This window comes from Plectropomus leopardus, chromosome 1 (assembly GCF_008729295.1).
Source record: "Plectropomus leopardus isolate mb chromosome 1, YSFRI_Pleo_2.0, whole genome shotgun sequence".
NCBI lineage: Eukaryota > Metazoa > Chordata > Actinopteri > Perciformes > Serranidae > Plectropomus > Plectropomus leopardus.
Window position 1 is genome coordinate 525,872 of NC_056463.1, and position 14,279 is coordinate 540,150.

General features: G+C 40.7%; 2 protein-coding genes across 2 annotated transcripts; both read left to right on the forward strand.

Moving 5' to 3' along the window:
- The first annotated feature begins 1,354 nt into the window (after nucleotides 1-1,354).
- On the forward strand, nucleotides 1,355-7,166 carry LOC121943550. Its single transcript, XM_042487096.1, has 7 exons — nucleotides 1,355-1,465; nucleotides 1,896-1,961; nucleotides 3,696-3,883; nucleotides 3,964-4,128; nucleotides 5,308-5,449; nucleotides 6,529-6,738; nucleotides 7,050-7,166. The coding sequence occupies exons 1-7, from the start codon at nucleotides 1,355-1,357 to the stop codon at nucleotides 7,164-7,166; spliced, it is 999 nt and encodes a 332-aa protein (XP_042343030.1).
- A 103-nt stretch (nucleotides 7,167-7,269) lies between these two features.
- LOC121943562 (mucin-3A-like) lies at nucleotides 7,270-14,241 on the forward strand. Its single transcript, XM_042487111.1, has 9 exons — nucleotides 7,270-7,666; nucleotides 7,752-7,896; nucleotides 8,499-8,642; nucleotides 8,872-8,930; nucleotides 10,026-10,213; nucleotides 11,117-11,511; nucleotides 12,117-12,213; nucleotides 12,350-12,524; nucleotides 13,817-14,241. The coding sequence occupies exons 1-9, from the start codon at nucleotides 7,270-7,272 to the stop codon at nucleotides 13,951-13,953; spliced, it is 1,737 nt and encodes a 578-aa protein (XP_042343045.1). The 3' UTR covers nucleotides 13,954-14,241.
- Nucleotides 14,242-14,279: the final 38 nt, after the last annotated feature.

Sequence of the window (14,279 nt, forward strand, 5' to 3'; positions counted from 1 at the left end):
CCACGCTGCAAAGAGGAGCTCCAACGTCCCACTCCACAAACCAAAGACGAGTCTGTCAGAGTCTGTCGGCCGCTGCAGACGACACGGGTCTCTGTTTGTCTCTGACACAAACTTCAAACTGACTTCATCAGGTCTTTCTCAACAACACAGCAGCGTCTCTGCCAAACTCTGGTGAGTCCAGCTCATCATGTTTCTGCGTTTTACATCAAATTAGAATCTAAACTCGTGTTTTGTGGCAAGAATATAAACTCTAATGTCGCAGCAGCTGTTGTGACTATTTTTAATCTATCAAAAGGATTAAAAAGGCGTGTTAGACGCAGACGAAGCTTCAGCTTTGCTAAAATGTTCCACATACTAATCAGGATCAGGATCAGGATCAGGTTTATTGGCCAAGTTCAACAAATGAGGAACAAGGAATTTTTTCCGGGTTGGCAATGCTCACAGTACAGGGGAGGGAAATAAGTTAGGGATAAGAAAAATAGAAAAAAAGACAGACATAGACATGTAATTGTATTCACAAAAGGAAGAGATAGAGAATATATACAAAATGTACAGTATGACTACAAACTCATTTTAAACTGAATTTTAAAGAATTTTAAATGATCTTTTTATCTTTGCACATCTTGTCTGCACTTCTGCTATTTAGTAGTGATTTTTTGATTTTATTAAAATAAAAAAATCATTTAGTAACTGATTTTACCTTTTCATATCTGTTTCTTTTCTCTTTTATTGTAAATCTGTATGGTATATGGGACAGTAAACAGATGTGAACAGGGACGGTTTTTGCTGTAGTCAATGTGGGCGACCGCCCAGGGCGCAATCTATTTTGGGGCGCACGAGCACCCGCAAAATAAATAAATAAATAAATAAATAAATAAAAATCGCAAGTTTTCTGCCGCTCATTTCCACGTCACGTTAGTGGAGTAGGTGCGGGGCGCCCTTACTATCATGTCAACTTTGTGCTGAGTCATGTCTACAGGTTGTGTGCGTCAGGAGAAAAGGCAGCAGGGAGACAGGAGGGCGATCAGCTCACAGCTGCAGAGGCTGAGAGGCTGATAAACTGTATTTCATTCATAAAATTAACATAGATACTTTTACATTTATTGCGCTATGTGAAAATGTAAAAACTGCCACAACTGTCGGGTTTTTACCGGAACTCACTTTAATGTCTGACCGCATTAAATCCGTCAAGCGTCTGCATAACTCTCAATACGCAACACAGAGCTTCCGCTCACAACTACTGCCTGCTGCAGTCCTTTCAACATAAGAGCATGTTGGAATATGCTGAACATCACCGCATGGGCGTTTGACGGAGGGAAAAGGTGATGATGTTAAATTGAGTCAAGGGTGTATCATGGACAAAAGACCAAAGAAACCATCAGATGTCCAGTTCAGAAAGAAAGGGAAAGAAGAAGAGGAGAAACGCTCAAAAGATAAAAGGTATGCAGGTCGAGTGACGTTAATTGTACGTAATGAAACAGTAGCTTATACGCTATTTATTATCCTCTTGCTAATATCAGAATCAGAATCAGAATCAGAAAAAGATTTATTGCCAGGTATAGTTAACACAATACGAGGCGCAAAACTACCCAGGACCGCCTCTGGGGTTGGGATTTAGAGGATTAGAAAAACGAAACCTATAAGAGTAAAATATATTATTTTTTAATTTTTGCATCATAACAACGTGCATCTGAGCACGAGACAAAGTGCACGTTGACATTACAACCACTGAAAAAAAACCCAAAATATGATGCACCATCTAATGGCCAGAAAACTAAACGTTTCTGTGCGTTGTGTGTTGTTACAATTTGTTGTGTTCTACATTCGACATCTGGAGACGTCCAGTGTCCTCCGGGGATCGAACTCCTCGTCCTCCTTCTTGACGGTGGTACCAGCCGCCATGGTTCCGTCCGTTGTTTCGAGCGAAACAAACCGGAGCACTTTGTGTTCACAAAGTTCAGGTAAACGAACTCTGGAAGTGAAGTTCACTTCGAAGGCCGGGTCTTGGAGCGATCGCGAATGTGCAAAAACGAGTCATCGCTGGAGTCCGCTTGCAGGAACCGAGTGTGAAAACATCTTAATGATTGTTTAGTCATAGTTCCATACACAATGAAATCATTCATCTGATGAATGATGATACTTTTACCACAATGACTTCTTTCACAGCTCGCTGCGTGAAACACGAGCCAATCTGTATTTTTCCTGCTCACCAAAAGCAAAAAAAACAAAAGCATCTGTTTCACTCAGCGTTTCTGAAGGTTTACCCGTCAAACAGGCCGCTCGTCACGTCCTCATGACAAATGAAGTAATTTAATAAGTACATGTCTGTCTTCTCTTTGGCTTGTCACAACCGTGCAGTAACTTTACCCTCAGAAACTCATTTCCTCGTCCTATAGTACATAAGAAGCGGCGTTTAACGTAAATGAGCAGAACGCAGGAGGCAGCTCCTGAACGACCATGGCCTCGCTCGCACTGCGGCTGCTGCTTCTCATCTCAAGTGCGTCTGCGTGGAATAGTTACCATGTTTATTACGGCGGATCCGTGACCTTCACCCCAAAAGGCCAGAATTCAGACGGAGCGTATTTGGTGAGTGGGAGTGTAGCGGCAGGTAGAGCTGCAGCGATTCTCCGATCCAAAGAAAATCAGTCGCCAACTATTTTGATACTAAATTGTTATTTTGTAAGAAAAGAGTTTTGGGGTTTTGCACTGATTCATTGGACAAAAAATGGTAATTTAAAGATGTCACTTTGGACTCTAAAATTGTGAGGAGCATTTTTTTATTACAAATTTGACATTTTATAGATTAAAGAAATAACTGGTTAGTTGTGAAAATAAACTGTGAATTGAATTGTTAGTTGCAGCCCTGGGTAAGTCTGAGAAGACAGATTTGTGGTTTTTCAGTTTTCCAAAAGATAAAAATCTTGATTTTGATGAGGCAGAGCAAGTTTATTTGTATGGTACATTTTATACAAAGTGCAAATTCAAAGCGCTGTCGGTAATATAATATAATATATGTCGGTAATATAAAAAGGTAAAAAAAAAAAAGTTATCAACAGCCTGAAAACAGATGAAGAATTATCAGAGAGGTTGGGATGTTAGTGTTCGGTGGAAAATGGAGAGTGCAGATTTAGTCACTTTGTCTGAAGCCATGATGTCACTCAGGTTTTGGACTGGTTTTGTTTTCAAAGACAAAGAGCCGAGACGAGTCTTCGCCCTGCTTCCTCTGCAGGAACATGATTATTAATATGTCCACCCCAGCCGTGATTATGTGTGAGACTCTAGTCGCTTTAAATTCAGGTATCGTCTGCATATTGGAGAACATGTGATTTTATTCTTCTTTATTATTCTGCCTCCTCAAATTTGAACTACCAAACACTTTGGATTTGCTTTTGTATTCTCTTCTTGTGTTTGTATCTGTTTTGTTCATGTTAATGTTTTTCAGTATTTTCTTTTTTTCTTTTTTGCACCGGTTTGTTTTTTCTTTTTGCATTTTATGTAAAATGTATTTAAGTACCTAAAAAGTGCTATATAAGTCTCATCTGTCATTATTATTCTTATACTTAAACAAGCATGAAAGATGGAAATGATTGCAGTCTGTTTCTTGCAGCTGTAGTTGAGTTGTTTGATCAGTGCTAAAGAGATATTTCTACATTTATGAAGCTGCACTGAGATATAAATGTGATTTTTGTTTACAGGTGGAGCTTCGCAACAAACAAACCAATGAGTACTGCATCCAGAACTACTTCAGGTGTTCCGGGAACTGCGGCACCCAAACCACAAGCAGCATTACGACCGTTTCTCAAAACTCTTACGGCTACACCTGGTGCCATCGTGAGGTGGTGTGGCAGGGGGAAATCCACGGCAACCAGCCCTTTGACATCAGGTGAGACAGAGAAACTGCAGGCTTTGTTTCGCTTTGTGAAGCTTTTTTAACGTCACCTTTAAAAAATCTCGTCCAAACAGATATCCGACCAACTTCCTGTGGCACAATGGTGAGGGATACTGGGCATCAAACACTCATTCCTTCCGCACCGGCTGGAGTCTGGGGGCTCATTTTGACCTGGGGACCCGATCTGATACTGGTGAATCTAACCGATCTCCCACCATAACCAGCACTCCTCCTCTCCGGTAATAAACAACATACTGCTTTCTTTGGGAGGGGCTTTTCCAGAGCGATTTAATTTTTGATTTAATTATATTTAGCACATATTAAAACGGACAATGTTATACTTTGAAAAAAAAACAAGACATGCAGGGGAAACGCTCGAGAGGCCTGATACGTGAGGTTCCCTGAAAAAACTACCAATCAGTGCGTGCAGTCTCAACATTGATCAAAAACAAATAGTTTACAATAATCGATATATATAGGCTATAATAAAAAAATAAGGGACGGGCAGATGAGGACAGAAATAATTATGTAAAGAAAAAGAAGAAGAGAAGAAAAGGTAAAGATGAAAAAAAACATCATGTTGGGCGGATGTTTGTCGCAGGATATTTTTACAGATTTTCTAAACAATAAAGGAGAAAGTTTAACCTGCTGAGGAGAAAATGAAATTCATGGCTCATGATTGAGGGCAAAGCTTTGTTTTTTGGGTGGAGTAATTATGAAATTGATTATTAGCTATACAGAGATTTTAGACATAATCAACAACAACAAAACTGAACAAACCGCAAAAAAAAGTGAAAGGTGGCAAGGAAATGATCGGAAAATTAGCTGGAAGGATTGATAGATAAGATCAAAAAATGGCAAAGAATACAATACTTCTAATTCGCTGAATTTTGTCATGAAAATTATGTGAGATGAGAGAAAAAAATGTCACTCTTTCTTCTTTCTGTCTTCCTTTCTTTGCTTATTTTCAAGTATTTTTTCTGCTAACATCCAAATGCTAACCGGAAGCTTCAAGTCCTCAAAAACATCAACACTTCCTGTCCGAGACCAGCCGGGTCCTTCACAATAAAAGCACAGTGGCTCCTGCTTTGATTTATTAAATTATAACAAAACTTTTTAAAAACTTCATTGTAAAAGTACTTTATTGAACCTCCATATAACTTTATTCATTAAATGTTATTGTAACAGTAGTGTATTCAACTTTATGATATGACAGTCGCTACTTTATTTAACGTGATTGTAACTGTAGTCCATTCAGTATTTTTGTATTTTAGTAGTTAAGATTAGTTTAAAGGGCATTTAAATATATCGCTATATATCGTGTATTGTGATAAAGCCTTAAAATATCATGATAATGCTTATATAACAGCCGTATCGCCCAGCCCGTCTGCTCTGAGATAACTGCTTCTTCCTTCCAGAATAACGCAGAACTGTCCGAGGAGATACAGCCTGCCGGCGTTTGATCATGACGGTGACGCAGTCAGGTGCAGGTTTGGAACATCCCGGGAATCTGATGTTTGTGGTTTATGTTACCAACCTGAGGGCTTCACCTTAGACCAGGTAAGAAATCCGTCTGCGCTCACGTACTGTGAGTAAAGACTTCACATGAGCTGATGGAGGGAAAAGTGAACTTTACTTAGGATACGTGATGTTTGCTGTGCAGCATGAAATTAACATCAGTCAGTCTGCAAATAGAAAAAAAAACAAAGCACAATTTATTTTAACAAACCACTAATGGGTTTGAAAACCTCTTTTAACCCTTAGGGCCCGCTTTAATGTTACACGCACAAAATGCACTTTTCAAAATCAAGCTTTAAAAAAATATTTTACATTAATATGATTTTTTCCTTTTATTGAGTTTATTTTTTTAACAAACATCGGTTCTAATTCTAAATATCAAATATTTATTCATTTTCAGAATTTTAACCCTTCAAATGCCAAGTTTTGGTCATGGTGCCACTTTGTTTTTAGATGAAAAAAAATGATTTCCAGTCTCTAGCATGTATTTCCTCCATATGCCAAATATGGTCAAAATGACCTCATTGGGTGGAAAATAGTCAAAATGACAAATTCAGAGTCAAAAGCCCAGAATGACACCCAGAAATAATACAAGTCCTGTTTTTCTGCTCTGATGGCTGTGGGATCAAAAATGTCAGTTTGAATGGGTTTCAATGGAGCATTTTTGGACCTGAACAGTCTGAATGTAACTATTTAGTTTCCACAGTGTATTTTAGACTTTTTTAGAAATTCACTGATTACACTCAGATACACAATCTGGACTACATTTAGGACACATGCATCAACACACACACAATTATCAAAAAATAAAGAATGAAAAGAGACTAAAATGAACCAAACAGTGAATAAACATGCAACAAACATGCATGACTAAAATGGTCCTGAATAGTCTTGAATTCAGACAAAAAATGTCAAATTCCTTAATTTAAATTGGGGTCTGTAGCTGAAAACATGAAGGCACTCTTTACCTTCTCTGTGCTCTGAGTAGAGACAGATATCAGATATGTGATCTGAGATACTGACCGAAACAGGAAACGTGTTTGCAGAGATGCGTTATGAAGTTTGCCCAGACAGTGAGGTAGCCATGACAACCATTTGTGCGTCCTTATTCTTTCTGCCAGGACTCCTGCACCCTGTCGTACACTTACACTCGCAGCCTCGGAAACAGTGCCTTCGAGCTCATAGTGGAGGACTTCCCCAGAGAGCGCATCACGCTCTCCTACTCAGATGGATCCTACACGCTCAAACGTCCCTCAGTGGGTGGAAGGCACAGACGTGACGTCACAACCGATACCACTCTGTCCCCGTTCCCCTTCAATTCAGCTCCAACTGCAACTCATGATGCAACATCCACAACTGCAACAACCACAACTGCAACAACTACCGATGCAACAAACAGAGCTGCAACATCCACAACTGCAACAATCACAACTGCAACAACTACCGATGCAACAAACAGAGCTGCAACATCCACAACTGCAACAACCACAACTGCAACGATCACAACTGCAACAACTACTGATGCTGATGCAGCAAACAGAGCTGCAACAACTACCGATGCAACAACTACTGATGCTGATGCAACAAACAGAGCTGCAACAACTACCGATGCAACAACTACTGATGCTGATGCAACAAACAGAGCTGCAACAACTACCGATGCAACAACAGCAACAACCAGAGCTGCAACAACCACAACTGCAACAACCAGAGCTGCAACAACCACAACTGCAACAACCAGAGCTGCAACAACTACTGATGAAACTACAGCAACAACCAGAGCTGCAACAACTACTGATGCGACAACCAGAGCTACAGCAACCACAACAGCAACAACCAGGGCTGCAACAACAACAACCCAAATGACAACTGATGCAACAACCAGAGCTGCAACAATTGATGCTATAACTAAGGCTGCAACAACAGATGCAACAACCAGGGCTGCAACAACTCCTGATGTTGTAGTAACTAATGCAACAACTGAAACAACAGCTGCAAGAACGACTGATGCAACAACCACAACCGAAACAACAACTGATGCAACAACCACAACCGAAACGACAACTGATGCAACAACCACAACCGAAACGACAACTGATGCAACAACAACAACTGATGCAACAACCACAGTTGTAACAACAACTGATGCAACAACCACCACAACAACCACCACAGCCTCCACGCTGCAGACGACCAGTCGGCCCTTCCTGCCGACGATCGCTCCGTTGAGCAGACTCCCTCTGCAGTTTACTGTTCATGGTTGGAGCGCGTTGATTTCTTCTGCAGTATTTTTTCATTTGAGTCCATGTTTCATTCACAGCGTCCACTTCTTTTTCCTCTCCAGTCGACTCGCACCACGCCCCTTCATGTCTTGATGGTGATTATTTCCCCATTTTTCTGTCTCCAACTCCACGTAACGGGGTCAATCTGCCGGCGTTTGTCAACCAAACGCTGGAAATCCGAGTCCGAGCCACTGCAGTGTACACCAGGTGAGGGAGCTGAAATCCAAATTCTGATGTGATGTTGATGTGTTTTTATGCAGTTTGTTATCAGAACTTCAGAATGATAAATAACAAAGAAGACTGTCCCATTTTTATTCCTTAGGGCAGCTTTAATATCACACACACTCAAACCGCTCTGCACACAAAATGCTCTTTTCAAATCAGCCTTTAAAAAATATTATTCATTGATATGATTTTCTACTTTATTGAGAATATCTTTTTTAATTAACATCAGTCCTAATCATACATTTGATGATTACTTTGCATGTAGTGCATTGAAAATAATTCATTAATTTTCAGAATTTTAAACCTTTAAATTCCAGGTTTTTGTCTGGGTGCCTCAATGTTTTTACATTAAAAAAATATGTCAAATATATGATATGTCTGTGATCAGCAGCTACATTGATTGTGACAGATCACCTAGTGGAAATAGCATGTATTTCCTCCATATGCCAAATGAAAAGTGTGTGTAAAATTCACCAAACATTCCCTAAAGGTTAATAATAATAACAATAAAAAATAAAATAAAATAATTAAAAATAAAATATTGCTGCATGAAGTTCCTGAAATCACTCTTTGTCTGCTTTTAGAATCTCAGACCTGATTGTTAGTGGACCTGCAGGCACCTCCAAGCACCGAAACTCCACTGAAGAATTCACCATCAGATGGACTCCCACTGAAAACGAAGTCAACGACCATTTCGCCTTCTGCTTTTATTTTGAGGCGACAGACAGGTGAGCGCGTGCAGCGACTCTCCAAATCCTCCAAATCCTTAAATGCTTTTATCACGTTAGGTCAGAAGATCTGTGTTTAAGTATGGACATATGACCTTCAAATGTCCTGAGATACTGCGGTTTGTTCACCAAGTGATGATAATGAATTATCTTCAAAGTGATGTATATTTGTCCGTGTGATGGAGGGCGACGCAGCAGACTCACGTCTCAGCTTCACGCTCTGTTTCAGACACAACAGAGTCTATCAGTCGGAGCTGCGCTGCGTGACGGCTGACGTCGGACACCATGGTGAGTGGACTGTTTCTGTTTTTTTTATTTTAGTTTGTTTCTCACACAAAAACTAAAATGACACTCACCGTGTTTTGTGTATAGAGTATGAAAAGTGACGCCAAAAAATACACTGAAAACGCTGGCCCGACCCACTGAATTTAGGGATTCACCACTGTTTTCTTATTTTAGTTTGTCTCTTAGGCCAAAGAACATTTTACAAGTGGTCGAGAAAAACATCTCGTTTTCACAGGCCACTAAGAAATCTGGTTTTATATGAAAATATAAAAGTGCAGCTGAAACAATCAGACTGTTAAGTAGAAAACTAATTGGCACAATTTCTATCATTGTGTGAGTTATTTTTCATTGAAAAAACATTTCATGGTTTCAGCTTCTCATATAAACTGTAATATGAAGACTTGCTGCATTACCCTTTAATTATTGTAATTATTTTACATTTATTTAAATGTCTTTGTATACATACTTTTACTACATATATATACATATATATATATATATATATATATATATATGTATAGGCTTTTTGGGCATGAAAGCGGGAGAGAGAGGGGATGACATGCTGCAAAGGGCCGAGGCTGGAGTCGAACCTGCGGCCACTGCGGCGAGGACGTAGCCTCTGTGCATGAGGCGCCCATTCTGTCGAGCTACTGGGTACCTCAGTGTACTTAAACTTTAAATACTTCAATACATTTCCCTGAAATCACATTTTCTTTGTTTAAGTTTGTTCAACAGAACGTCAGTTTTTTCTCCCGCAGAAGTTTTTTCTGCTTTCAGACTTTTTTGGCGTCATGTCTCCAGTCTTTGCACACGGCACTAAACCTGCCCTTATATGGTGTTTAGGGGGCGTTACCTGAGCTGACAGGTGACCGATGATCCGTGGGATTCGTCACTGAGCTCACCTGCTTAGAGCAGATTTGGATGGTTAACCACATTTTCTGCATCTGGAGTCGACTAACCATATTATCTCTCACCAGAAAATTGAGAGAAAATCTAAGAGAAACTTAAGAGGAAGTTGCAGCGTGAGGGCCGATGTTGTAAATAACCTGAACACATGTAGACGGCTCAAACGTTGATCTGAATCCTCTGAATGTTTAGACACCGTCGTTCACTGTAACGTCACCTCGATGATGGTGGAGGTGGAGAAGTCGTACCTGATCAGACGCAATGAGAGGAGTTTACACCTGAAGGACTTCAGCGCCGCCGCCTGCAGCCTCCAAAGATTATCCAACAGAACCCACCTGGTGGCCGTCATGTCGCTCAACGCCTGCGGGACCACGCTGGAGGTACAACACGTTACCCTCCAACGCACGACACCTTTTAAATTTCATTTTGTGCATTCAGATTTAGTTATTAAAAGAATAATAGTTTTGGAGAGTTATCCTATAATACTTCTTGAAAAAAGTAACAATATATTGATAAAAAAAAAGCCATCGTCAAGGTTTTCTAGAAAACTTTCATTTGAAATCAAATGCACTCTTTGCAAAGGATTTGTTTTGTCCTAAATCCCAAATACTTTTAAATACTTCTAATAATTAGCTGATAAACGGATGATTTTCGTTTTGCTCGTTTGCAGTCGCCACACACAGGTTTTCTAGCATTTTTGGACGTTTCTATGATTTTAAGACATTTCTAAGACTTGAGGACATATCTAGGATTTCAGGGCGTTTCCATGATTTTGGGACATTTCTAGCATTTTAGCCCATTTCTATGATTTTGGAACATTTCTAAGATTTGAACATGTTTCTAGGATTTCAGGACTTCAGGATTTCCACGATTTTTCGATTTTCGGATGATCATCATAATTATTTTAAACAACATAGAGATCACAATTATTTCTAACAATTATTCATTGTTTTTAATTTGCCTCAATTAAAAACTAATTTTTAGTAAATTGAGTTTCATTGGTCACCGTATTGTGCCGCTGCAGCGCGAATGTCTCAGTTTACTCAGCGAGTAACGTCAGCGATGTTCTTCATCTCATTCTTCAGTTAAATTTGACCTGCGGTCGAGTTTCTATGAGCGGAGCATTTTAAACGTCAAAGTCGCCGTCAATCATGTTCATTTAAATGTGGGAAGACATAATCGTGATTAATAGGTGATAAGTTGTGCAGCCGTGGCGTCCCGTACAAACTGTCCTCACGTTTGCAGAGGCGTGTTTTCTACATAATTTGACGTGTCACTCTCAGGAGGAAGGAGATAACCTCGTCTTCAAGAACGAGATCACATCCGCCGACCCCAGTGCAACAATCTCAAGAGAACACGACGTGGAGATCGTCTTTTCCTGCGTCTATCCAAAGCGAACCAACCTGACGCTGGGATTCAGGCACAAGAACCCGTACGCGTTCACAGAGAGGGGCTTCGGCGCTTTCAGCTTCCAGTTTGAATTCTTTGAGAGTCAGCGGTTCAGGACTCAGGTGGACGCCAGCACTTACCCCGTGGAGGTGAACCTCAAACAGATGATGTTCATGCAGATCGAGGCGACCAGCTCCATCCCCAACACCGAGCTGTTTGTGGAGTCCTGCAGGGCGACTCCGTACGACAACCCAAACTCTCGCATCAGCTACACCATCATCGAACACGGGTAGGTGTTGCAAAATGACAGGGGGCAGCTGCTTCAGACGTGTTTCGTGTTTCTAGGACTTTAGGACAGATTTTAGGAGGTTTCTCAGATTTTAGCATGTTTCTAGGATTTAAGGATATTTCCTTGATTTTAGAAAGTATCTAGGATTTTAGCACGTTTCTCAGATTTTAAGATGTTTATAGGAGTTTGTACATTTCTAGGATTTCAGGACATTTGCCGAATTTCAGGACATTTGCCAAATTTCAGGATTTTTTTTAGGATTTTAGGACATTTCTAGGATTTCAGGACATTAGGGTCTTATCTAGGACCTCTGTCGGGGTTGTGGGGAAGGTGGGGGCACTTTTTTGGATCAACAAACTCTATTTTGATGCTGTTTTATGCAGTCTGACATCTTATGGATACTAAAAAAAACATTTAAATATGAGAAATAAATAGAAAATTTAGTACAAAATATTGTGTATAATAAAATGGTTGGGGGGTCACCTGGTCCAGTTGGATATCAGTGGTGTATGTGTAGAAAAACACACCCAGTTTGTGGTGTATTGTTTTATATTCCAATAATAATAATAATAATAATAATGATAATAACTTGTGTTTTTTCACAGGTGTGTGCGGGACGGCACAGTGCAGATTTACTCCGGCTCAAACCTCCAGTTCAGATTTGGAATGGAGGCTTTTGAATTCATCGGAGCTTATGATGAGGTAATCCACAAGTTTTCATTATTAGCTCATCTTCAGCTCACTGTTCGTGACGAGGTGGAGTTTTATCGGTAAAAGACGCATCAGAGCGCGCTCAGCTGCGGCCGGCGAACACACAGTGACCTCCGTGTGTCTGCAGGTGTACATCACTTGTTCTGTCATCCTGTGCGAGACTGGCGTTCCCGGCACCAGGTGCTCTCAGGGCTGCATCCGTTCGGGAGGCCATCGCACTAAAAGAGAGGCCGCGGCTCAAACCAGCAGCCACTCCATTTCCCAGGGGCCTTTGCACCTGCTTAAATCTCCTGACAGCCAAGGTGAGTGTGTTCTGCATCCTGTCTTAGCAGCGTCTACCTTGTGCACAGCGTCTACCTTGTGCACAGCGCTCACCAGTGATGTACTCCTCATTGGTTGCGGTGCACCGCTTGCAGATGGCGTTTTTTTTGCCTGCGGTGTTCATTGACACATTTTTTCTTTTGCCTCTGCGGTGGCGATAGCTGTGGCTGCCATTACACCGTTCTGTTTTCAAGTTGTCCGTACGAACGTCCCATTCTCGTGAATTCAGTGTCTTGGGAAAGCCTTGAGGAAAATTCTTCAAATTTGGCACAAACATCCACTAGGATTCTAGTGGTCATAGGTCAAAGGTCAAGATCCCTATGACTGGAAAGGTGCCTGTCACCTTTGACCTTGTGTGTCTCATTCTTGTGAGTGTGATATCTTAAGAAGACTGTGAGGGAATTTCTTTAAATTTGGCTCAAACATTTAGGCGGACTTAAGGATGAACTGATTAGATTTTGGTGGTCAGAGTTCAAAGGTCAAGGTTATTGTGACCTTGCATTTGTCTCATTCTTGTTGACTTTCACTTGGACAAAAGGACAAACCGATGGGATTTTTAGACTTTCAGCACTGATGTACCAGGTCGCCACAGCATTAATGTTGGTGTCATCGGTGACGGTGACGGAGGTGACACGTCCCCTCATATATAAATATTAAAATCTTTGTGCCTCTGCACCGGCGATAGCCCTGGTATAAGGCATAATGTTTTTGGGTAATCTGTCCGTCTCATTCTTGTCAACACGATATCTCAAGAAGGCTATGAGGGAATTTCGTCGAATTGGGTACAAACATCCACTTGGACTCAGTTATGAACTGATTCCTTCGTTCTTCGCTTCTTTAAAAAACGTGTCTTCAGGCAGACTTTTAATGTGCAAATTCACCACAACACCATTTTTCTCTGATTGTTTCATTTGTGATAGTGACAGAAGTGTAGACTTCAGGGGGACAGCATGTGAGACGTCCGCCTCAATATTTACAACATGACCCCCCCCCAACAAAAAAAGCATTTAAGCATCGGAGGACTTATTATTTTGACAATGAAAAGATCTTAACACTGCAAATTTATGAAGAAAAAAAACAGATACATGGAAAAAAAAATCTGCAGAATGCAGGAAATTAAGTGTTTGATGGTCAAAATTTTCTGGCAGAGGACCCCAAATCCCAGTCCATATGTGCCCACCCAGTGTTGACACGAAATCTCTGTCCCTGGATATTTGAATTCCTGTCGGATCTGACACATTTATTTGTATTTCTCTGTTGTTGCTTTTTTCAGCGTCGCTCCCGAGCCTGAATCTGAGCGTGAACCTTGCATTCGTTGCCACCTTCTTTCTGGCATGTGGAGCGGTGGTCTACCACTCGAGGACGTCCAAACCTAAATACCAGCTTCTGCCGAGCGCTGAGACAGGCTGAGGCCAGGAGGGGCATTTTTTATCCAATCAAATCATTCTGGAGGCGGGAGAGATCTACTGCTATAATCCCAATTTTGCTTTGAATCAGTTTCTATTTTAGAGTTTCTCATTTCAGACGTCTAAGAGGATTTAGGTCACTTTGCTTTGTGTGACGTGCACCTGCTGCAGTCATGAAGGGTTCATTATGTGAATAAAGGAATCTTATTTTGTTCTCTAATGTGATTTACACTTATTTCAATCAGCATCAGCTAACAATCACCTTACAGGTTAAATAAAAATGTCACGATGTATGCAGCACACAGGAAATGTCAGTGAATGAAATTTAAA

Excerpts from the sequence above, each read along its gene's own strand:
- LOC121943562 (XM_042487111.1), top strand. The coding sequence starts at position 7,270 with ATGACAACTGATGCAACAACCAGAGCTGCAACAATTGATGCTATAACT. Across the intron at positions 7,897-8,498 it reads GCCACTGCAGTGTACACCAG|AATCTCAGACCTGATTGTTA; the intron begins GTGAGGGAGCTG and ends GTCTGCTTTTAG. Across the intron at positions 11,512-12,116 it reads TACACCATCATCGAACACGG|GTGTGTGCGGGACGGCACAG; the intron begins GTAGGTGTTGCA and ends GTTTTTTCACAG.
- LOC121943550 (XM_042487096.1), top strand. The coding sequence starts at position 1,355 with ATGGACAAAAGACCAAAGAAACCATCAGATGTCCAGTTCAGAAAGAAA. Across the intron at positions 1,466-1,895 it reads CAGGTCGAGTGACGTTAATT|CCGCCATGGTTCCGTCCGTT; the intron begins GTACGTAATGAA and ends CGGTGGTACCAG. Across the intron at positions 3,884-3,963 it reads AACCAGCCCTTTGACATCAG|ATATCCGACCAACTTCCTGT; the intron begins GTGAGACAGAGA and ends TCGTCCAAACAG.